The sequence below is a fragment of the Neoarius graeffei genome, chromosome 13, assembly GCF_027579695.1.
Source record: "Neoarius graeffei isolate fNeoGra1 chromosome 13, fNeoGra1.pri, whole genome shotgun sequence".
Lineage (NCBI taxonomy): Eukaryota > Metazoa > Chordata > Actinopteri > Siluriformes > Ariidae > Neoarius > Neoarius graeffei.
In genome coordinates, this window is record NC_083581.1 from 45,444,392 (window position 1) to 45,469,711 (window position 25,320).

Here is a 25,320-nt window from a genome sequence, read left to right on the forward strand (position 1 = left end):
TGTGGCGGGATCCTGAGCAAGCGCGCGACAGCTGTGTAACCCTGCATTCATGTGCTCTGGGAAGATGATATTTTCCAGTTGGGAAGTGGTATTTACCAGTGTGTTGTGTTCACATGCTTTTGTTGTGGTTGACAAATTAAAGATGGTGGACCAGATTCAAGTTAGCAATAGTTAGTTAGCTATCGTTAGCAATAGCGTCTGCTCTGGATAGGTAAAAACAAACCATAACAACGCATTTTTAAAGGAAACGGATTTCTAATGTATTATATTACACTTGTTAATGACGCAACATTGCATAGACACTAAAAACTACCCACTAGTACTAGTAAAAAAAAAACTTTAGTAGCGTACAATGCTTAGCATTCAAGTGTCTTGTACCGCTCGCCGCCATGTTGAAAAGGTTAAAGTTCATCTCATCTCGGCAACTCGTGTATCAAAATTTTCTACGAGTTGCCCAGTGGAAAATACCACAAGAGGGGGCGTTCATGTGTGTTTTCCATGTCGGCGTTTGGTATTTACCATAATTCCCATAGCACATGAATGCAGCATAAGTTTTCTGCTAAGCTGTTAGCCTTTCAGCTAAAGACAAACAGTGAAAAAACCACCGCGCTTTACTCAGTCTCTAACACATTATATTTATTCTTGGTGACTTATTCTGAGGTAATATTTACAGTAGTTTCAAAAACGGTTAGAGAAAAAAATACTTTTTAAAAAAATTAGTTTTTGATTGTGGTAAAGTTAGATAACTTACAGTGGTGCTTGAAAGTTTGTGAACCCTTTAGAATTTTCTATATTTCTGCATAAATATGACTTAAAACAACATCAGATTTTCACACAAGTCCTAAAAGTAGATAAAGAGAACCCAGTTAAACAAATGAAACAAAAATATTATACATGGTCATTTATTTATTGAGGAAAATGATCCAAAATTACATATCTGTGAGTGGCAAAAGTATGTGAACCTCTAGGATTAGCAGTTAATTTGAAGGTGAAATTAGAGTCAGGTGTTTTCAAATAATGGGATGACAATCAGGTGTGAGTGGGCACCCTGTTTTATTTAAAGAACAGGGATCTATCAAAGTCTGATCTTCACAACACGTTTGTGGAAGTGTATCATGGCATGAACAAAGGAGATTTCTGAGGACCTCAGAAAAAGCGTTGTTGATGCTCATCATGCTGGAAAAGGTTACAAAACCATCTCTAAAGAGTTTGGACTCCACCAATCCACAGTCAGACAGATTGTGTACAAATGGAGGAAATTCAAGACCATTGTTACCCTCCCCAGGAGTGGTCGACCAACAAAGATCACTCCAAGAGCAAGGCATGTAATAGTCGGCGAGGTTACAAAGGACCCCAGGGTAACTTCTAAGCAACTGAAGGCCTCTCTCACATTGGCTAATATTAATGTTCATGTATCCACCATCAGGAGAACGCTGAACAACAATGGTGTGCATGGCAAGGTTGCAAGGAGAAAGTCACTGCTCTCCAAAAAGAACATTGCTGCTCATCTGCAGTTTGCTAAAGATCACGTGGACAAGGCAGAAGGCTATTGGAAAAATGTTCTGTGGACAGATGAGACCAAAATAGAATTTTTTGGTTTAAATGAGAAGCATTATGTTTGGAGAAAGGAAAACACTGCATTCCAGCATAAGAACCTTATACCATCTGTGAAACATGGTGGTGGTAGTATCATGGTTTGGGCCTGTTTTGCTTTATTTGGGCCAGGATGGCTTGCCATCATTGATGGAACAATGAATTCTGAATTATACCAGCGAATTCTAAAGGAAAATGTCAGGACATCTGTCCATGAAGTGAATCTCAAGAGAAGGTGGGTCATGCAGCAAGACAACGACCCTAAGCACACAAGTCGTTCTACCAAAGAATGGTTAAAGAAGAATAAAGTTAATGTTTTGGAATGGCCAAATCAAAGTCCTGACCTTAATCTGATCGAAATGTCGTGGAAGGACCTGAAGCGAGCAGTTCATGTGAGGAAACCCACCAACATCCCAGAGTTGAAGCTGTTCTGTACAGAGGAATGGGCTAAAATTCCTCCAAGCCGGTGTGCAGGACTGATCAACAGTTACCGGAAACGTTTAGTTGCAGTTATTGCTGCACAAGGGGATCAAACCAGATACTGAAAGCCAAGGGTCACATACTTTTGCCACTCACAGATCTGTAATATTGGATCATGTTCCTCAATAAATAAATGACCAAGTATAATATTTTTGCCTCATTTGTTTAAGAGCAATTCCAGCGTTATGGACGTGACACTTGAACTCAAAATGGCAACAAATGACCCAGTGCATGTTTGATTGTCTCCCAGTATTTAAACAGGTGTTGCATATTTTAAGGCTGTAGCATACTGGAGAAGTGATAGAACAAGAACAATTCCCATAGTACATCTAGGGCATGCCAGAAAATGCCAATAAAAGATGCGTTATGGATGTGACAGAAAAAGTATCACTTTTCTTGGGTGACTGTACATTTTTATCAAACTCTGTGAAATTGTAAACCTAATGTCGAAATGGAGGTATGAATTTGATAGAGGGGTCCAAGGTGAATATTAAAAAATCTTTGTTTAAAATATTTTGTATTTCATGCAGAGTTTCGGAAGGAAAAGTCAGCGTTATGGATGTGACGAAATTCCGTTATGGATGTGACGCGTCTGAAATAGACATGGCATATGTTTAGAAAATCAGCAATTTAACCACCATAACCCTTTGAAAAACTCTCTAAATATCAGCTAAAACTATCAAAGTTCTTAAATCATATTTAGGATGGCTATTGTTTTGCTGTTTTGTGGATTTTAGCATACATTTCTGTGGCTTGTGGCAATAATATAGAATTGTACATGATCAAAGTTGATTTTAGCTTGGGTTTTACATTATAAGAAAGAAAGACTGACCATGACATATTAGGTTGGTTACAAATTGGTTCAGCTTGTTCACATCTGTAAAATACAGGCCTAGGTGATATCTCTGGGAGTGGTTTTGATGTATTACATGTTGCTTTATTTTTGTATGGTGAGGTTGACATTTACATGGAATTGCCCTTAACTGGGTTCTCTTTATCTACTTTTAGGACTTGTGTGAAAATCTGATGATGTTTTAGGTCATATTTATGCAGAAATAAAGAAAATTCTAAAGGGTTCACAAACTTTCAAGCACCACTGTAGCTAAAGTAGGAGCAAGCTAACTAGATAAAGCAAGACCTTCACAGAGTTATCAAATGGATAAAATTAAGAAGATCATGTCAAGGTTATTTATGTAATTATATATGAGAAGTGGTGAGAGTTTAAACTACAAAATACATAGCATAGCTCAGCTTATAAGATGAATAATAATAATAAATTAATAGAGCAAAAATAACACAACTATCAAAATAACGTAATAAAAATGTATTTTGATGATAATTCATTAATTCACTTTGTGTGTAAGAAGGTAAGAGGGAGAAACCCATCGTAATCACACTAATGGCGTGCACAGATGAGACAATCATGAAAAAAAACTATAGAAAAGCACAAGGGACAGGTGATGGATGGAGAAATGTATGGACAACCGAAGCCAGATGAAGCGAAGTCAGGTAAAAAAATGAAGCATCCGAGGGCCACACACCTGAAAACCTCAGAATCAGGGATGAGAAACTCGGGAAAGATGGAGGGAGAGACTGAGAAACAGGAGAACAGAAAAAGAGAACAGAGAGAGGGAGAGAGGAAAACAAAGCTAGAAAAAAGGGGAAAAGGAAAAGGAGAGGATGTGTTGGGCGATGGAGGAATGCCTGCAGAGAAGAGAGCAAGAACAGGAAGTGGGGATGAGAATGGACAGGATGTGAAGGAGAGTCAGGTTATAAAGAAAAGCAGAGGCCAAGAAGACAGCAAGGTAGTAAAAGAAAAAAAAATTTCAGTCACTGACAAACAGAAAAAGTGAGTGCCTGTGTGTGTGTTTACAGCAGAATGTCAGAGTTTGGAGTGTGTCATGCTCTTCCACAGTGGATCTAATTGGTGAGTAGATCTGTATATGACTTATAAAAACCATTTTTGTCTAAAATGTGTTTAAGTTTGATTTATATTTCACGTCTTCGATTTCATGTTAGGTTCTTTGTCAGATTAGCAAAGCCAGGTAACTGTACTAACTGCGTACACTCACCAGTGGCACTAACGATTTCTGCAGCTTCCTTCCAAGCTTTATATTTCTTAAACAATAAATAGGAAGTAAGTACCAGTAGGGATTAAAGTTATGTGTGGGGAGGTGAAGAAACGTCAGACCACAGATCCGTATGACTGGTCAAAGGAATCATGTAGCCTGTTGTTAAAATTATGGCTCTGTGTTGCACTCGTATGTATAAAATGTGCTTGTAGGAATATTAATATTTTAATACCTGTGTTTGTATTTAGGTGGAGAGAAGAACATGAAGCAGGGGACACACAGGTACAATCTCTCTCTCTCTCTGTCTGTCTCTGTTCACTCATCAGTGTGCTGAAATTTACAGGCAAGTGAGGGATGAGGTGGATAAGAGTGATCTGGTTCAGACTCTCAGCATGCACAGAGAGACAGACAGGAAGAAAAGCAGAGAAGAAAGGGATCAGAAGGACAAGAGGAGTGATGGAGATCAGTGTAAGTGACACAAGAACAGAGACTGTGATTATGATAATAGACAAGTCAGGTATATTATGACTAAAATACTGCGAATGAATTATAGAGTATATGTAGAAATCAGAGCTGGTGGGTGGAGCACAGAAGCATGGCAGGCCAGAACTGAGTTCTCAAAACTCTTTTTATTTGTAGCTTTTCAGCTTTTCACACTCTCCCAGCCGCACACACACACACTCACACAAGTGTTCTGGTTGGGGAGAGAGCTCCCTTTCTCTGCTCTGTCTCTCCTTTTATAGGGCGCGGTCACTGGGGAAGACCCACAAACACAGGTTAACTTACATCAGGTGCAGTGATTCTGTCACTCACCTTCCCTGACTCCGCCCTCCATTCACAGACCGACGCTTGACCAAGCCCCCGCTGCCACATTCCCCCACCGCCCGACTCAGGCCGGGGAGACGTCCGGCCTGCAGCTGACTCCCCCCCCCGCTTGACGGGAGAGGAAATCCACCACGACCATCTGTGCCCTTGGCCTGTGGACCACCTTGAGCTTAAACGGCTGGAGTGCCAGATACCAACGGGTGATTCGCGTGTTGGCATCCTTCATGCGGTGGAGCCACTGGAGGGGCGCGTGGTCCGAACAGAGGGTGAAAGGGCGTCCCAGTAGGTAGTAGCGGAGGGTGAGGACCGCCCACTTGATGGCAAGGCACTCCTTTTCTATGGTGCTGTAGCAGCCCTCATGCACCGACAGCTTCCTGCTGATGTACAGCACTGGACGATCCTCCCCCTCCACCTCCTGGGACAGAACAGCCCCCAGCCCTCTGTCCGACACGTCCGTCTGCAAAACAAAGGGAGAGAAAAGTCAGGGGAGTGTAACAGTGGCCCCCCACACAGTGCAGCCTTTACCTCAGAGAAAGCCCGCTGGCACTGCTCCGTCCACTGGACCGGATCTGGTGCCCCCTTTTTTGTGAGATCAGTCAGCGGGCTGGTGAATAATTAGGTATAAACCTACAATAGTAGCCAGCCAGCCCCAGGAACTGTCTCACCCCCTTTTTGGTCTTGGGCCTCGGGCAGGATGCAATTGCTGCTGTCTTATTAATTTGTGGACGCACCTGCCCATTGCCCAAGTGGAAGCCCAGATACTGTACTTCCACCCGCCCAATCGCACACTTCTTCGGGTTGGCTGTGAGACCCGCTCGCCTCAGCGACCCAAGGACGGCCCTTAGGTGTTCTAAATGCCGCGGCCAGTCATTACTATAGATTATGATATCGTCCAGGTATGCGGCCGCATAGGTGGCGTGGGGGCGGGGGACCCTATCCATAAGCCGCTGGAACGTAGCGGGTGCCCCAAACAGCCCAAAAGGGAGTGTGACAAACTGATGTAAGCCAAACGGTGTGGAAAAGGCCGTTTTCTCTCGGGATAATGGAGTCAAGGGGATCTGCCAATATCCCTTTGTCAAATCCAGTGTCGAATAAAAACGAGCCGTGCCTAGTCGATCAAGCAACTCGTCAATACGAGGCATTGAGTACGCATCGATTTTAGACACCTTGTTGACTTTACTATAGTCCACACAGAACCGGACCGACCCGTCGGCCTTGGGAACCAAGACCACCGGGCTGCTCCAGTCACGGTGGGACTCCTCAATGATGCCCATGTCGAGCATGGCCTCGAGTTCTTCCCGAACCACCTTTTTTTTGTGTTCGGGCAGCCTGTAAGGGCGGCTGCGCACTACCACCCCCGGGGGCGTCTCAATGTGGTGCTCTATGAGGCGGGTGTGGCCGGGCAGGGGCGAGAACACGTCAGAAAATTCTGTTTGCAACTGGACAACCTCCGTGAGTTGGATCGGGGAGAGGTGGTCTCCATAGGGGACCGGAGTGGTAGTCAATGTTCCCTTTTGAACCTCCGGCCCCAGCTCCACCTTCTCTGGATCCAACGACACCAATGCCACGGGGACCTCCTCGTTCCAAGGTTTTAGCAGATTGAGGTGGTAAATCTGTAACGCCCCACCCCTGTCCATTCGCCTCACCTCATAGTTGACGTCCCCAACTCGCCGTGTGACCTCAAAGGGTCCTTGCCACTTGGCGATCAATTTGGAGCTCGACGTGGGTAACAGCACGAGTACTTTATCTCCTGGTGCGAACTCCCTAAGGCGTGTTCCCCTGTCGTACAGGCGGATTTGCCGTTCTTGGGCCTGCCGCAAATTCTCCTGGGTTAGGTGTGTGTGTGTGTGCAGTTTTGCGCGCAGGTCGATAACATATTAAATTTTGTTTTTTCTCGTTGAAGGTCCCTCCTCCCAATTTTCCCGCAGTACATCTAGAATGCCCCGTGGCTTACGCCCATAATAATTCAAACGGGGAGAACCCCGTGGAGGCTTGCGGGACCTCTCGCACTGCGAATAACAGGGGCTCAAGCCATTTATCCCAGTTGCGTGCGTCCTCGCTTACAAATTTTTTAATTATGTTTTTGAGGGTGCGATTAAACCATTCGACTAAGCCATCCGTTTGTGGGTGATAAACGCTGGTGTGGATCGGCTTAATTCCCAGTAACCCATACAGTTCGCGCAGTGTGCGTGACATAAACATAGTGCCTTGATCAGTCAGAATCTCTTTGGGGATTCCAACTCGGGAGATGACGTGGAAGTGCGCTTCCGCAATACTACATGCTGAGATATTGCGAAGAGGCAGTGCTTCCGGATATCGCGTTGCGTAGTCCACCAGAACTAAAATAAAGCGATATCCTCGTGTTGGGCGGTGGTGTAGTGGTTAGCGCTGTCGCCTCACAGCAAGAAGGTCCGGGTTCGATCCTCGTGGCCGGCGAGGGCCTTTCTGTGCATCGTTTGCATGTTCTCCCCGTGTCCACGTGGGTTTCCTCCGGGTGCTCCGGTTTCCCCCACAGTCCAAAGACATGCAGGTTAGGTTAACTGGTGACTCTAAATTGACCGTAGGTGTGAATGTGAGTGTGAATGGTTGTCTGTGTCTATGTGTCAGCCCTGTGATGACCTGGCGACTTGTCCAGGGTGTACCCCGCCTTTCGCCCGTAGTCAGCTGGGATAGGCTCCAGCTTGCCTGCAACCCTGTAGAACAGGATAAAGCGGCTAGAGATAATGAGATGAGATGAGATCCTCGTGTTGACCGATCTAATGGCCCGACGAGATCCATCCCAATTCTTTCGAACGGGGTTTCGATTAATGGCAGAGGGCGCAAAGGCGCTTTTGGAATGGCTGCTGGATTTACTAACTGGCATTCGCAGCACGCTGTACACCACCTACGGACATCGCCGCGAATCCCTGGCCAATAGAACCAGGCCATTATTCGGGCTCGTGTCTTATCCTGCCCCAAGTGCCCAGCCATGGGATTAAAGCCTGGAATATAAATTCCCAGCGGCTCTTTGGGATCAAAGGCTGTGTGATTGGCTCCTTAGTCTGAGTGTCCTGCGTCACTTGGTATAATCTATCCTTAATAATGGAAAAATAGGGGAAGGACGGGGTGGCGTTTGGCTGGAGCGTTTGACCATCGATTACTCTCACATGGTCAAACGCATGCTGCAGAGTCTCGTCTCGTGACTGCTCTAACGGGAAATCCGCGAGGGATTCCCCGAGAGAGGGAGGAGGAGCCTGCTGCTCCTCACTCTGATGCGGTGATGACATAGACGGCTCTGTGACAGCTACTCCTGCCAATGCTACATCGGGACCTCCCCCTGCTGAACTATGGCAGGCCCCCTCTTCACTAAATGAGTCATTAATTCCCGAAATTATCGAGTGGGTAAGGCGAGGATTAACCGCCGCCTTTACTCTAAATCAGGCATCACCAAATGGCGGACCTCGGTCCGGATCCGGACCCAGTGATGGTTCTGTCCGGACCCGTGACCAATGGTAAATTCACGAGATTAAGTAATTTTCATGGAGCATTATTTTGGACGGTCGTGGCTATTGACAGCAGGCGCTGCTACTCCAGTTAATACGACAACAGCTTCACTCAGTTGAGCCAATAAAATCGTTAGTTTACCCAGCACACCACAGCACAGCAACAAGCAGAGAGGAAGAGAGTTAAGTTCAGAGACAACCGACCGAGACAACATGGCTTGCTCCAAAAGGTGGCAGAAAGTAGACAAGAAAAATCGTTGTTTTCAAGATGAATGGACGGAGAAATATATGTTCATTCTTCCGGCGAGCAGTTCAAAACCAGTGTGCCTCATATGCTCCGAAAACGTGGCATTAATTAAAAGCGGCAACGTGAAGCGCCACTACGAAACGAAGCACAGCTCTTTTGAGCAAAGTTATCCCCTGAAGTCCGAGCTGAGGGCACGCAAAATAACCGAAGTGCAAGCACAGTATGACAGGTCTACCCGACTCATCACACATACATTTACAGCCCAGCAATGTGCAAACGAATGTTCCTTAAAAGTAGCGTGGATTTTGGGGCAACATAAAAAAACATTTAGTTATGGGACAGTTGTGAAGGAGTGCTTAAACGCCGTTGCTGAGACATTGATCTGCAAGGAAATGCTGCATTAAGAGAGCATTTTGAGACAATTGACCCTGCTACTTTCTGGTTACAGACCGTTTCTGAGAGTGTGTTCCCTGGTCTAACCAAAGGAGCACTGCACACCTTGACTATGTTTGGATCGACTTACAGCTGTGAGTCAGCTTTTTCCACTATGAACATTGTCAAAACCAAGTACCGTTCTAGGCTCAACAATGAACACCTACATATCTGCATGAGAATGGCACCAACTCCATTCCAACCAAGATTTAAATTACTGGCAGGTCAGCCACATGCCCATTTTTCTCATTAAGAAAAGTAAAAGAAGAAGAATTAAAAGAGAAAAGTTCAAAGAAAAATGTTCTGTTTGCATTTCCCCCCCAAAAAAGCCACTTGTTTTCTGAAAATGTGGACTTTTTTTTTCTTGAAAAGTAGGCCCTCATTTTTTTAGGCTGGGACCTCCTTATTTTAAGAACAAAGAAGAGAAAATGTTAAGTCAATGCTCTGTTTGCACTTTTTAGTTAATGTTTTCTGAGTTGACTTTTTTACTTGAAGTGTAGGCCTTCAATTCTTCAGGTTGGGACCTCTTTAATTTAAGAGAAAAAGGAGTTATTCCACTCTGTTTGCACTTTTTTATTTATTTTATTCTGAGGTTTCTGTTTTCTTTAATCTGAAATAAAGGCCTTGAATTTATTTTCCTGGGACTACTTTTATTTATGGTAAAAGAGATAGTTGTGCACTCAGTTCATTTCCTGCATTGGAAATTAACAATAAATATTGTTGAAACCATATGAAAATGTGGACATAGGGGAAGGCTATAAGACACAAGCTGGACTTCGGTTCGGACCTTCTACTTGGACAAAATTTAATAACTGGACCTCAGTGACTTTTAATTGAATACCCCTGCTCTAAATTTCTCCCCTCGAAATAGAATGTGGACCGACACTAAAGGGTAGTTGTGAACATCCCCATGCACACACAACACCTTCACCAATTGTGCTGTCCCCAATGCCTCGTCTTGCACCAGGCTTTGGTGGATTGAGGTCTGATTACAGCCGGAGTCCACCAAAGCCTGATACGTATCCCTTTGGATACTCACCAGTATGCGATATGCTCCGGCCCGATCGAGGGCGGTCCCTGGCGCGTCGGGGATCCGGACCACCGCGCCCACCTCCATCGCCGAGCACTGATGCTGGAGGTGCCCCGGTTCCCCGCAGCACCAGCAAACCGGCCCAGGCTCTCTCTCTGCACCTGTGTTCCGGAGCTCACTCACCTGAGGGGGGGGGAGACAGACACGGAAGTGGGAAACGATAGGGCACCGCGGGTGCGGCGGGCCGGCTGGGGTGGAGCCGGCCCCCGCCTCCGCGGTGGGGGAATGGGGTGAGGACGAGGAACAGAAGGGGAGGGGGGAGAGAGAGGAGAGGGGAGAAGAGGAGACATGCTGTCCTGCCGTCAGAACAGCCACCAAATGGTCTTCTGCCAGCTCGATGGCCTGATCCAGCGACACCGGGCAGTGGCACTGGACCCACTCCATTGTTCCTTCGGGAAGTCGGGCTATGAATTGTTCCATCACCACCAGATCGACGATTCCCTTGGTGTCGCGGTTGTTGGCCCTCAGCCACCGCCGGCAGGCGTCCCGGAGTTGCTGGCCAAACGTGGACAGCCGGCCGACCTCCTCCAGGTGCAGAGCGCGGAAGCGCTGCCGTTGTTGTTCCGGGGTGCGCCCCACACGCTGGAGGACAGCCCGGCGGAGGTCGGCGTAGACCAGCCGGCTGTCGGCGGGGAGCTGTAGCGCGGCCAGCTGCGCCTCGCCCATTAGCAGGGGGAGGAGGCGCGCCGTGCGCTGTTCCACCAGCCAGCCCCAGGCCTCTGCTGCCTACTCAAAGAGCACGAGGAAGGCCTCGGGGTCGTCGTGTGGGCCCATCTTTGTTAGGGTGAGGTGGGGAGGGCCCGCGGCGGTGGAGGTGGTGGACCCCGCCGATGCGAGTAGGTGCCGGAACGCCTGGCGATCTTCCTGCTGCGCCAGCACCAGGGCCTCGAACCTTTGCTACTGCTCCTTCTGGAGGGCGACCAGCGCCTGGTGCTGGCTCTGTTGGGCCGTGGCGAGGGCATGGATCAGGTCCTTGAAGGGGGAGGACTCCATGGGGCTGTTCTCCTCTGTGCTCCGTTACCGGGTTTCGGCACCACTGTAGAAATCAGAGCGGGTGGGTGGCGCACAGAAGCACGGCAGGGCAGAACTGAGTTCTCAAAACTCTTTTTATTTGTAGCTTTTCAGCTTTTCACACTCTCCCAGCCACACATGCATGCACACACACAAGTGTTCTGGTTGGGGAGAGAGCTCCCTTTCTCTGCTCTCTCTCTCTCCTTTTATAGGGCGCGGTCACTGGGGAAGACCCACAAACACAGGTTAACTTACATCAGGTGCAGTGATTCTGCCACTCACCTTCCCTGACCCCGCCCTCCATTCACAGACCGATGCTTGACCACGCCCCCGCTGCCACAGTATATTTTAAATCAACCTTCTGGAAGTGCACTACATCTGTTGGGTTCTCTTTCAATCTCTTTTTCAATTAGTGTGCTGCCAGAGCAGATCAGTTGTGCTGTGGAAAATTTAACATTCCACACAAAAACTGTTTTACTAATGGTTTTATCTGAAATGGAAAATGAATAGGTTTAGATTAGATTTATAAATGTTGCAAAATAAGCAAACTGGATGCCAATTTAATGTCACAGACTAACAATTTTTGCCAGCGTTAGCCAGAAGGAGTTAGCATAATATCTTCAGTCAGATTTGTTGTGTGTATGTGTGCGGTTAGATGTCTTGTGGGTGCAGTGTAGCAAGCCTGAATGTGGTAAATGGAGAAAAATGAGTGATGGTGTTGATCCTTCAGTTTTGCCTGATGACTGGACCTGCCAAAACAACACAGGTATACACACACACACACACACACACATACATCTTGTGTTATCATCACACTATATATTTCAGTTGGAGTGACAGTTCTGTCTGCTGTTTTGTTATTGTATTTAAATAATTTATACAACAGTGTTTTATTTCACACAACAATTTAAACAATATATACCTGGTAATGTAGAAAAATATTTGCATAAATGTCACCTGATAGTGCATTCACTTGTTTGAGGTATTTAAGCACTCTTTGTGTATGTGTGTTTAAGACCCTGCCTTCAGCAGCTGTTCAACTCCAGAAGAGAAGTCCACCGTACCTGATGAGGAAATGTTCTTCTACAGTCTGGTGCCTGGATCGCTGGTTTGGGCCCGGCAAAGTGGCTATTCCTGGTACACACACACACACACACACACACAGAGTCTCAGTGCTGTATGAAAACAGTAATCTGTTGAAATACATTATGTTTGGTGCACTGCAAAAAAAAAAAAAGGTTGGGTGAACTCGAAATTTCAAGGCAACAAACTTCGATAAAAGTTTTAAGTTGGGCAATTACACTAAATATTTTAAGTTTTGCTTTTGAGTTTGCTCAACTCCGAATTCTGATTTTTGTCAACTCCACCGTAAGTTGTACTAACTTATAATTAAATAAAACATAAAACATTAAAAATTTTTATTTAAACTGTACCAGCATCAAATCCCTTCCAACAGGGCGAAGTAAATGCAAACTAATGAGACCCAATTGTCCCAGTCCTAGCACTCAACTTGTGCTACATTGTATATTTGTAAACTTTGACATTGAGTATAAATCTACCCCAAGATAAAAGAACATGTCTCATCAAACATGAGTCATGTATACAAGACCATACAGAACAAGTATGATACACAATTATTAATCTGATAAATCTGTTAACAAGGTTACTGAGCGCCATAACTTCCGATCTCAAAATAATCATCAAATGCTTTTGTAACACTGCTCAATACTATGTGACAGTTTACAAATACTGAATCTTAGCATGTAACATGTTTAAGAAAAACCCAATAAAGTGCAAAGTTCAAGGTACATAAGAGTTGAGAATGAGTAACAGGAAGAGTAAATTAACATGGTGTTGGCTGGACAGAAGGGAACTTTTAGAGGTCAACAATTCCAGATCCAACATTATCAGTGAACTTGTGGATTCACTGAAGGAGTTTGTTTTTGAGGGATCTGACCCTTGCAGAGAGGTCTGTACCAAGTTCCATGAAAACCTGAACAGTTTCAAATGTGTACCTGAGATCTTTTGGGTACTTAAGGTTTAAAGCATAGATCAGTCCAAAGAGGTATGCAAAAGCAGTTGGCAGGTCAGGGAGATCTTGAAGGACAATCTCTTCTTCCAACAACAGCAACACTCAGGACACTTTGAGGAGTTGGGGCGCTGTCATCATCCTCCAACACAGTGAGGATACCCACAGTGAGGCCCTTCGTCTGCTCTTCCAGCAGGGCCAAGTAAATGCAAACTAATGAGACCCAATTGTCCCAGTCCTGGCACTCAACTTGTGTTATATTGTATACTTGTAAACTTTGACATTGAGTATAAATCTACCCCAAGATAAAAGAACATATAACATGAGTCATGTATACAAGACCATACAGAACAAGTATGATACACAATTATTAATCTGATAAAGTGTCCTTGTGTTGACAGACAGGAAAACACATGAATTGCAAATCAAACTGCAAGACATTAGTCACTAAAATACTGTGAATCAGAATAAGCTATTACTCTAAAGTAATTCCAAATTATTGGATAAACATTTTTTCCAAATAGAATTAATTATGAGTTTGGCATATTAACCATTTCCATCCCATACCCCACAACCAAAAATTGAACACCACACATTAACTGACATCATTTAGGCTAAATCAGGTCATAGCCAGGACAATAAAACTATTGAAGACACTCTGGACATTGGGACTGACACTATAATATCCTGTCCCCTTTTTAACTTTTAAAACACTTTGCTGCAGTAAAGATGAATTACAATTAACGTATATTAATTAAGGACACTACTCAACAAACCAACACCTACAACAGTCTAAGTTAAAAAAGTCAGCAGTCAATACGGCAGTATTGCACAGCAGTCAGCACATTTACATGACACTTGAAAAAAAACGAATTATGGCCTTAATCCGTCTATAACCGATTCAGTTATGGTGACGCTGATTCAGTGCATTTCACACAGTGCAACCAGCGAGAAGATGTGTTTCATCTGACCAACTTCTGTTATAATGGTATTTAAGATGGCAGCTCAACTAGAGTTAATTAGACCCTGGTGCATTAAAAACAGTATTGGAACAGGACCTGTGATTGTCTGTGACACCTTTGATGTCATCATGTCATGATATTCACAATTTAATTTGAGCACTGTTTTGGAAATCCTTTTAAGTGACACTGATGATAAAGATGAGGATGATGATTTTGTGTACAGGTGGCCAGCGATTGTCGAGCGAGATCCCAACACAGAGGAATATTTGGCATTTCGCACAGAGTCTGATCTCACTCCGGTATGATTCCCATTTCACTCACCTTTTTACTGGTGCCATATAAATTCTATATTACAACTGTATTGCAGTTTAAAACATTCATACAAACAGTTGGACCGCCGTATCCAGTGACTTGGTAACCACAGTTTCAGTTATCCGTGGTTTACCCGGGGCCAAAAATATTAAGCAGAAACATTAGAAGCCTGTTAATTCAAGAGAGAGACCACATTCATGTCAATAAACTGTTTGGAGTCAGGATGCAAACGTAAAGTTTCTTTATTATTATAATCAAGAACAACCAAACAGTGTGGACATAAGAATCATGAACATGAAACAAAAAACAAAAACAGGAGCATGGCATGGCAAACCATGGTGAAAATTAGCAACAGCAACAAAAGCTAGACAAAGATACAGACAAAAACTGGAACTTAAATAGCGTGAGTAAATGGTACTAAACCAGATGCAGGTGCACATGAACAAGGATATGTGACTGGGTGAAGTAACTGCATGGTGGTGTAGTGGTTAGCGATGTTGCCTCACAGCAAGAAGGTTCTGGGTTTGAGCCCAGTGGGCGACAGGGGCCTTTCTGTGTGGAGTTTTGCATGTCCTCCTCATGTCTGTGTGGGTTTCCTCCAGGTGCTCTGCATTCCCCCACAGTTCAAAGACCTGCAGTTAGGTTAACATGGGGCGGCCTTGAGCTGAAGTGCCCTTGAGCAAGGCACCCAACCTCCCCAGGCGCTGCAGCATAGCTGCCCACTGCTCTGGGCATGTGTGTGTGCTCACTGCTCACTTGTGTGTGTGCATGTGTGTGTTCACTGCTTCAGATGGGTTAAACGCAGAGGACGAGTTCACTGTGCTTGAGGGTGCATGTGACAAGTAAAGGCTTCTTCTTCCTCTGATGGGAACTGAAGTCCGGCTGTCCGGCGTGGCTTGCATCACTGCATGATGTGACAATTCACATAACTTTTATTACAGTACATTGTTAGAACTGTTTTATTTTATTATTAGTTACTGTTGTTGATGTGATATGGTGTGTAGTTTATAAATTAAACTTTATCTTAGGTTTGTACAGATATGGACAATTTTATTGGTACCCTTCCACTAAAAGAGTAGAATCCATAAATTTCTTTGAAATAACTTGAAACTGACAAAATTAATTGGCATCCATCATTGTTTATTCCATATTTAATAAAAATCAGACTTTGTTTTTGATTTTTGATTTAGAAGAATATTTTAAATAAAAATGAAAATGGCATGAACAAAAATGATGGGACCCTTAATCTAATATTTTGTTGCACAACGTGTAGAGGCAATAACTGCAAACGGAATTTCTGTAGGTCTCAATCAGACTTCTGCACCTGTCAACAGGTAGTTTGGTCCACTTTTCCTGAACAAACTGCTCAAGCTGTCTCAGGTTTGAAGGGTGCCTTCTCCACACTGCTTGGTTCAGCTCTTTCGAGAGATGTTTGATAGGATTCAGATCAGGGTTCATAAAAGGCCACTTCAGAATAGTCCAATGTTTTGTTCTTCGCCATTCTTGGGTGCTTTTAACTGTGTGTTTTGGGTCTTTATCCTGTTGGAGGACCCATGATCTGTGACTGAGACAGAGCTTTCTGACACTGGGTAGTACATTTCGCTTCAGAATGCCTCAATAGTCTTGAGATTTCATTGTGCCATGCACAGATTCAAGGCACCCCATGCCAGACCCAGCAAAGCAGCCCCAAATCATAAACAAGCCTCCTCCGTGTTTCACAGTAGGTATGCTGTTCTTTTCTTTGAAAGCTTTATTTTTTTTCTTCTGACTTGCCAGTAAGCTTGAGTTTTGTCTTATCTGTCCAAAGGACATGCTCCCAGAAGCATTATGGCTTGTCAATATGCATTTCAGTACATTCCACTCTGGCTTTTTTTAGTTTTTCTTTCAACAGTGGAGTCCTCCTGGGTCTTCTTCCATTGAGCCACTATCACTCAAAAAGTGATGGATGGTGGAATCAGACATCGATGTACCTTGACCTCGGAGTTCAACTTCTATCTGTTTGGAAGTTGTCCTTGGCTCTTTGTCGACTATTGGCACTATCCTTCTGTTCAACCTGTGATGGATTTTCTTCTTGCAGTCACGTCTAGAAAGTCATGTCTGGAACTTCTTAATAATATTTGCAAATGTCGTCACAAGAACATCAAACTGCTTGGAGATGGTCTTGTAGTCTTTGCCTGTAACATGCTTGTCGATGATTTTCTTTCTGATCTCCTCCAACAGCTCTCTCCTTTGCTTTCTGTGGTCCATGTTCAATATGGTGCGCACAACGATACCAAATGGCAGAATGCCGACTTTTCTCCATTTAAATAGACTGAACGACTGATTACAAGATTGAACACGTGTGACACTAATTAAAGAAAACAGTTAGTTTGAACTATCACTATAATTCAATTATTTATAATCTTCTTTTCTAGGGGTACCAATAAATCTGCCCAGACCATTTTAGAATATCTTTGTAGAATAAGCAATAATTTATCTCTTTTCACACTTTTTTTTTTTTTGCTTTACTCTGTGACATATCAAAGGAATGCAGGTATACATGAGAAAGTTGCTTTTAATTTAATTTATTTTCAGGAGGAATAAAGCATTGTTTCAACAAGCTGTAAGGGTACCAACAACTTTGTCCACGTCTGTATGTACACGAAAAACAAGCTTTATAAATGGTTCGCTACTATCCACGGTTTCAGCGTTAGATCTTGGAGCGTATCCCCCATGGATACAGTGTTCCCGCTGGATTTTTAAAAAAATATTGTAAAAAGTATAAAATAAGTCAGTAAATAATGAAGCAGTAAATTGTGAAGGTTGTTGAAAGGAACAGTGTGTATGTTGTAGTATAAGTGCCATGTGACATATTTTGGAGAACCAGTAACTCGGGCCTGGGTCATCTGCAGCAGAGTGAGGGACTACGCTGCCCTGACTGAGGAACAGCTTCTTAATGTATGTATACACACACACATACATCTTTCTATTTTAAATCAGGTTTTTGTTTTCTGATTGGAAGCTTTCTTTGTTTGTGGGATTTTTTTGGCTTTACACTGTGTGTGTGTGTGTGTGTGTGTGTGTGTGTGTGTGTGTGTGTGTGTGTGTGTGTGTGTGTGTAGGAAGCTAACAAGGGCCTGAAAGATTCCATTTATATGGCCAAGGAAGCACTCAAACTGTCTTTGAAGGTAATATACACATACACTAAAACACACACACGTCACACTTGTCAGATCCAAAAATCTGATGTTACCTATAGCCACTACAGAATACCCACAATGCATTGCAGGATGTTTGTATCCATACCTGGCAGGTAGACGATACTTGTAATACGGCTGGTGCTTGTGGTGGCATCTTATGTATACACCACTGAGCTCTATGTAAAAATCTGGAGAGTTCATAGCTTATTCCCTGCTGTAGAGACGAGTGAAGCCATCTGGCCGCAATCTTGCCACTCACATCACGTGTATTTGGCTTGTGTGTTAAACCATCGTATCTGATCAAATTTGCCCCAAGAAAAGTATCTCCTGACTATTCCCTTTCATTACCTCCTCTTATTTTCTCAACTTCACCCACATTCCTTACATATCTTTATAGCGATATGTGTGTCATATTTCCATATAAAATGTCATATTTCCCAGTCAATTGTCAGTGAAATATAAGCATGATAAACATCTCCCATTTACTTTGTACAGGAAATCATATATCGGATGCCGTCCGGGAAATAAGCTATTAACTGGGAAATATGGCCAACCCTGATTTAAGAGGACTTATCAGTATACTGGCACTCAATTTAAACTAAAATCATGTAGATAAAACACACAATCATGCCCATTTTGTCAATTTGTGCAAGTGGGTGTGACATGTGTAGATGATCTACATTGTCAGTTGTACTTAGCCTTAGGTAAATGGAAATAACTACTGATCAAATTAGAACAATAACAAATCTCTTTTCATTTGCATCCCTCACTGCCATTTCTCCCTAAGGCTGTGGTCCTTCTTTCATTTAGGCTACTAAGGCTAATTTACTCAGTTCTTTCTTCTTTTTGAATTTGAACCGTTGAGCTTGAGCTCTCACATTCAGTATTAAATATGTCTAGACTTTGGCTTTGATCTAGTCTGGGACTGTTAGGTACGAGGTAGGTGGATGCAAGTGCAGAAGCAGTTATAATAACAATGATGTTTATTTACAGTGAACAAACACATGCAAAGGCAAACAGTTCAAATCGGCAGGCTAATTGCAAAGCGATAAACATGCAAAAGGGTCGGGCGAGGCGCAAACAGGATATCAGAGGCAAAGTGAAAACGGGAATGAGAAACAGGTACAGGAAAAAGGAAATCAGAAACATGGGTAGTAAGGCTCAGTAATGCGTACTGACGTAGCGTAATATTTCACACTGATCATGCATCAGCACAGTCCTTAAATAGGTGCACATATAGCTCCTTAATTAAGTTCAGGTGCGCGTCTTTAACGGCGCACGTGCTGAAGTCTACTCAATGCGCGCGTGCACCTGAAGGCGTGCGCCAGGCTGCGCGCCACAGCACGCAGGACTGACAGGGACATTTCCATCGAAAATCTGACACAGTCACAGTGTTCATCCCAGATATTAATATCAGATTTTCAGCAAAAACGGACAAGACGATGACAAATTTTCTGTGATTTTTTTTTCTTTCACTCTTGCAAACCAGCATAAAATGCTGTAGGGGGTCCATACAAATGGCACTGTGCACATATGTGTAAAAATGATCACACACTATCAATACTCACAGGTGAAATGTCCGTCCACAACCTTTGACTTGACGGTTTGTACAGTTCACTGCTGCACATGCAAGCATTTTTCTTATAATTTTTCTCACAAACTACATAAATAACTTGTCCAGTTTTGCGTAGCTTTCAGTAGTCTAAATGACTGTTCTGCTCTGCAATGCAAGTGGTAAGATGGCGGCCAGATGGTGTCACTCTGATGAGCCTATGAGCTTTCCAGATTTTTATATATAGTGCTGAGTGGTATGCACACTTACATATTTATTTATTTACTTATTTATCTATCTATCTAGTTCTCTGTCTCTCTCATTTTTCTGTGCTTGTCTGTCTTTGTGGGTCTCTTTCTGCTTCTCTCTCTCTCTCTCTCTCTCTCTCTCTCTCTCTCTCTCTCTCTCTCTCAGGAGCGGTTAATGAAGTTTGGGTTTCGTAGTCGTTATGTGTCAGACAGAGAGAGCTCAGAGGATAGTGATGTCGCAGGTATACACACGCACACACACACATAGATTGTTGTATTATGAGGTGAGAGATTACTGCTGCTGGTGTGTGTGTGTGTGTGTGCACGCGTGCATGCGTATGTGAGCGCATGTCTGTGTCTGTGTGTGCCCGCACCTGTAGAGATATTGGAGCTGCTTTGTGGGACGGTTGGAAATGGCAATGACTGTGGTGATGAGGTCAGTTAAAAACACACCCCCACCCCACACCCACACCTTGTGTGTAAAACATTTGCTTTATTAAAAATGTTAATTATTTATGCAAGAACTCTGTGTGTGTGATTCAGGATTCATGGAGTCAGCAGAGGTCAGTAGGGAGAAAACAAAAAGGTGAGTAAGAGCAACATTTTATCTTGCAGTGAGGTTTAATTTATGATATGGATTAGGTGTACAATCATGATATACTTCACATACATAACTTATTTTAACAGAAAAGGAATAGGATGAGTTGGTCTATTTTTTATTTATAAGTGGAGCTGGGCGAGATAATATAATATCAACATTATGCCAAATTATGTCACAATACACCATTTTTTATGTCACACTCATGAATAGTGTGATATCATTTTATTTTTTATATATTTTTACTAGTAGTGCTGTTTGAGAGGCATGAGTAGTACACAATAGCACAGTTAAGATCATTGTCAAGTTTATAGCTCAGTCCGATATGAAATAGCTTTTTCCTCACAGGGAGAAAGAGAGAGGGGAAGTGGAACAGATATGGAAAAGAAGATGAGACATACGGAGAGGGTGAGAAGAAAAAAAGTTTTTTTTGTCAATATGAGATGAAGCTACTTCACCAAAAGGTGGATTTTTTCTAACTCATTTATTAATCTTTACAAAGAGGGACAATAATCATGGAGGGCAGTATACATACTCGTATAATATTTTATTATGTAGTGTGATATTTAAAACATTTAAATATTGTTTTCTTACATGTTGGAAATTAAAACAACAGAACAACAAAATCTGGAATTTAATGTGTTTAATCCAGCAAGCAGAACACATTAAATTTGATTTGCGTATTAACGTGTGAACTATGAAGTGTTTTAAGCAAGAATGCTGAAATTTTTTTTTCCAGAAACATATCTATAATTTTATAATTTTACAGAAGTTATAAATATAAATGAATTAATAGTTTATAATTTATACTTTAAAAACTCAAGTACATATTGCTTTAATTAATGTGAAGGTGGAAAATATAATTTGAACTGTAATTTTGACGTGCTGTAACTGTAATGGTCAAGACTTTCTTGCTCTCTCTCTCTCTCTCTCTCTCTCTCTCTCTCTCAGACACACTAAATAGTGCAATGCAATTTTTCAGACACCGCAGGCCAGATCGTGCCTCAGAACACCATGGAAACAAGCACCGACATGACCTTTGACCTGGACATGTATTCTGAAGGAGAAGAGATGGAGAGAAAGAGAGAGAGGGCAAAGAACAGTGAGGACTAAACACATGTGTGCTAGTGTGATCTGGAACGAAGCCAGTATGTTTTATTTTTCTGGTAATACGTAATACTAATATAAAAAACGTCTCATCAACCTTTGGTCACTTTCCAAACCACACAGTACCACACTAAATAGTGTGCACTATATTGTAGTGTCCCATTTTCTCATGTTGTTTATTGTGTTGGCATGTGTATGATTTTAGAGCAAAGGTGTTTTGAGTTTAGCGCACGCGCGCGCGCACACACACTAGGTTGTTGGCTGTGTTTGTTTTTAGTATGTTGTTCACACTGTAGTTTATAAGGAATGTTTGTGAGTTAAAATACCACTGCACTTTAAATGATAAGTTAATAACAAACTTTTACACAATACTGTTTGAGCAGGAAGTTTGTTTATTTATTCATTCATTTAATGCAATGTAATTAAAATCCAGTCTCTGTAAGAAGTTTAAGTGTGTGTGTACCACATGGTCAGATATTCCTATGCTTGTGATGAAATTTTGGTTCTCACCCAGATATAAAAACATGTGCACGCATGCAGGCACGCGCACACACACACTCTATCTAAACCTCTGTTTTCTGTTTCTTAATATGTTGAGTTTATCCCTGTCCTTTTTGTCTTCCCTCTCTCTCTCTCTCTCTCTCACTCACACACAGACACACACACACACATATATATGAACAGGGTAAAAACAGGAAAAGGTGGAACAATGGTTGACTCAGGCCATATCACTCCAAACCCAACAACAGAATAAATTATCACAGTCATGAGTTTGACGCAGCTGAAAATGTGCGCGCGCGCACACACACACACACACACACACACAGGGTATAAACACATTGATCAATAGGCACTAATGCGACTGATACCCTGAGGCAGGTGTAAACCGTAATCATGGAGAACAGCAAGAGGAGAAACAGTTTACGTACTACTAGTTTTAGTCAGAGTAATGTGTTACAGTTTTTCTCAGGTGCTTAAGCACATTTGTCAAAACATTCAGCACATTCTCTATCCAGCCAACACATTCTGCATAATTCCAACACATCTTGCAAAACTCTCTACTTCAGTCAAAACAATGAATACATGCTGCAGAATTGTATAACTCACTCATACAGTAACACACAGCAGTTCAACAGTAAACACATACAAGTGTTGATGGAATAGTCACAGGCAAAATACAAACTGCATGTCTCAAAGACACAGACCATAACCTGTGATCAGTTCTAAAGTGCAATGGTTGTTTCTTACTACTGTACAGTGCTAAAGAACACTTACAGTAATCCACCATCACTCACTAATCATCATTACACACACAGATAGTCCAACAAAGTAAAATGTAAGAATGAGAACACATCTTCAGTGTGATATATTAAGAAACCAAAAACACTGTAATGTGATACAAAAAATACAAGTAAACAAACTATGTGATTTGTTTTACTCGGCCTCGTCTATTCAGTCCCGGATACTGGGCCACATGTGTGCATCAGGGTAGCAAATAATATTTTCCCTGGTAATGCAACGTGGGAAAAATCTCTGGGCATGCCTGATCTAACATTGGCAGTCTGATGCTGTGATATGCCTCAGTCATAGCATCTGAAAGTGGCATTTGCTCATAGAGATGGCCATCATAAACTTTCCATTTCCAGGCAGAAATGAATTCCTCAATAGAATTGAGGAATGGAGAATATGGAGGTAGAAATTCTATAAACATATGCAGATGAGCCCTAAAGCAGTCCCTCACTGCAGATGGGTGATGAAATGGAACATTATCCCATATGACTGCATAATGTTGGCTGTTAACCCAGCATCCTGCCTGTCTTCAGACAGCAGTAGTACTCTGAAGCTCATCAAGGAATGTAGTAAGTCTGGCAGAGTTATATGGCCCAACTATTGTGATGTATGCTACAGCACCAGTTTCTCAGATAGCTGCACACATAGTAATGTTTGCACCTCTCTGCCTTGGTATCTGTACTGTTGCCCTGTTCCCTATTACATTCCTCCCACCCCTCCTGGTCTTGGCCAGATTGAAGCCAGCTTCCTCCACATGCTGTAATATAGGAGGTTCAGCACTTGACTCCAGCTCCATGATCCTCTGTACTCAGAACAAACATCCCAAAAGGAAACACATGAAAGAGCATATGAAAGAAATACCGTAGGTCCTGCACAGAGTTATGCTAAGCATACAGTGAATATACAACTATGGCTTTGTACATGCTGATATCTCAGCTGGGCACTGTTTCAATCGAATGGCACTCTGTAGACCTATTTCATGCTTTTGTTGTGACGTTTCAAGACCCTATCAATAGTTGATACACTGACTGAATGAATGTTGTATTATCTGCGATTACAGCAGCCTGAATTTCCCATGAACGAATGGCATTGTTCCTCAGCACCATCTGAACAATCTCTTCTTCTTGCTCAACAGTTAGCTTCTTGTCATGCCCACCTGCTGCAGGTCTTCTTTCAATTCTGTGAAAGCACAACATCTCAGCTGAGGTCCTGTAATGTAGAACATGAATAAAGACCATATTGATTTTTAATGCAATATGCGTATATCAACCTGATGTATTGTAGCCTATGTGTGCATTCACAGCATGTGAATGTTTTGGGGCCTTACTGATTTTTCCTCTGGAATGTTTGAATAATCAATGCCACACATGACAGTGAAACATTCAGCAGCAACCTTAGACCAGGCCTAGATTAAAGACATGGTCTATAATGGTGGCTCTAGTTTCATTGGTGACCTCTGTTCTTGGTCGTCTTTATCCACGTCCACCTCTTCCTCTTTCATGCCCTCTCTGGTCTCGTTCCTGTCTGTCGTACTCCACTGTGTGTTTAAAATAAACCCATATAACCACCAAAACCTTTTCTATTGTGTTAGTATCTGTTAATTGGTTTAGAGTTAGATTTGCAGGAAGTGGTTAACCAATTGTAAGTCTGGCCCAGTTTGAGGAAGTGTTTTGGGACTGGGTATTAGCAACTGCTGCTATTTTGTTGTGATCTGCTTGATCAGACACTCTCTTGTGATTTTTGTATTACCAGTTGATCACTGTGTCTACTCTTTTGCAAAAAGTCCTTTAGCAATAAAGAGTGATTTGCAAGCAATGAAAATGTTTCATGTTATGCAAAATGTTTACTGTTTTGCTCAAATGTATTTGAAATTGACCACACACACACACACACACACACACACACACACACACACACACACACACACACACACACACACTAATGGTTTGGTCAATGTCATTAAACACTTGAGAAAAACTGTAATACTCAGTGATGTAGGGGGTGTAATTTTCTTCCCCCTCCCAAAACCCAAAACACAAGAAGAGTGATAATGGCGATGGATTAAGCAGTGTGGAAGACCCAACAGCCAGATAAATCCATCCAAAATGAACAGAAATACCTTTTTTACTTAATCCAAGGTAAGCTTGCTATGCTGAGTTACGTTACTGGCAGTTATCTAGCTATTATCGATTCGATACCTAATAGTTAATGTATATTATTACTGTGACTTTTACCCACACAATTATTATTACCATTATCAACAAATCACTGTATTACTGACTAACAAAATAGCATTATTAAGGTACCTGATGAACATAACCAGCTTAGTCTGTGGCCAGAGATATCCTAACTTAGCGATAGTTAATGTTAGCCCACTAGCATAACTTCATTATCCAAGTTACAGGCTAGCTGGTTCAAACTTTGACCAACTACTAGAACTAACATTACATTGTAATTTATTTTGATTTAATCTCTGCAGCATTTCATGAATGGAAGATCTACTACAGATTATCCTAGGGCTCTCGCTAGTGTTCAGACACCTGACGAGAAGAGGGAACATTTAGGAGGCTGTTGAAAGTCCCCAGCAAAACGGTAGGTAGACAAATAAAATGAATACACCATTCCAATGTGATCTCAACACGTTTAGAAAAATAACATTGATGACAATAAGAATAATGTTAGCATCTGTGTGTAATTTTCTCCGGTAATGTGCTGATTTCTTCTGTCATGTTTAGATGATTTATGGCTACTTCATGGATGGTTCTGAAGACCTAGCAACAGTAACTCAGGGGGTGGGGCTTTGCGAAAGGT

The 25,320-nt window shown here is 42.6% G+C and overlaps 1 protein-coding gene across 5 annotated transcripts; it reads left to right on the forward strand.

Annotated features, from left to right (window-relative positions):
- The first annotated feature begins 18 nt into the window (after nt 1-18).
- LOC132896135 (zinc finger CW-type PWWP domain protein 1-like) lies at nt 19-25,320 on the forward strand. 5 transcript variants are annotated; one of them, XM_060936858.1, is made up of 14 exons: nt 19-35; nt 3,949-4,000; nt 4,394-4,427; nt 12,249-12,369; nt 14,447-14,522; nt 17,368-17,472; nt 17,637-17,702; nt 19,681-19,756; nt 19,895-19,950; nt 20,058-20,100; nt 20,461-20,520; nt 21,095-21,260; nt 24,989-25,101; nt 25,245-25,320. In XM_060936858.1, the coding sequence occupies exons 4-12, from the start codon at nt 12,308-12,310 to the stop codon at nt 21,223-21,225; spliced, it is 675 nt and encodes a 224-aa protein (XP_060792841.1). In that variant the 5' UTR covers nt 19-35; nt 3,949-4,000; nt 4,394-4,427; nt 12,249-12,307; the 3' UTR covers nt 21,226-21,260; nt 24,989-25,101; nt 25,245-25,320. The 5 variants fall into 5 exon arrangements, with proteins under 5 accessions (XP_060792841.1, XP_060792837.1, XP_060792838.1 ...); XM_060936854.1 differs by having other exon boundaries at nt 21,095-21,214; XM_060936855.1 differs by lacking the exon at nt 19-35 and adding an exon at nt 3,788-3,878 and having other exon boundaries at nt 21,095-21,214.

Excerpts from the sequence above, each read along its gene's own strand:
- LOC132896135 (XM_060936854.1), top strand. The coding sequence starts at position 12,308 with ATGTTCTTCTACAGTCTGGTGCCTGGATCGCTGGTTTGGGCCCGGCAA. Across the intron at positions 20,521-21,094 it reads AGATGAGACATACGGAGAGG|ACACCGCAGGCCAGATCGTG; the intron begins GTGAGAAGAAAA and ends GCAATTTTTCAG. Across the intron at positions 21,215-24,988 it reads GAGAGAGAGGGCAAAGAACA|CATTTCATGAATGGAAGATC; the intron begins GTGAGGACTAAA and ends TAATCTCTGCAG.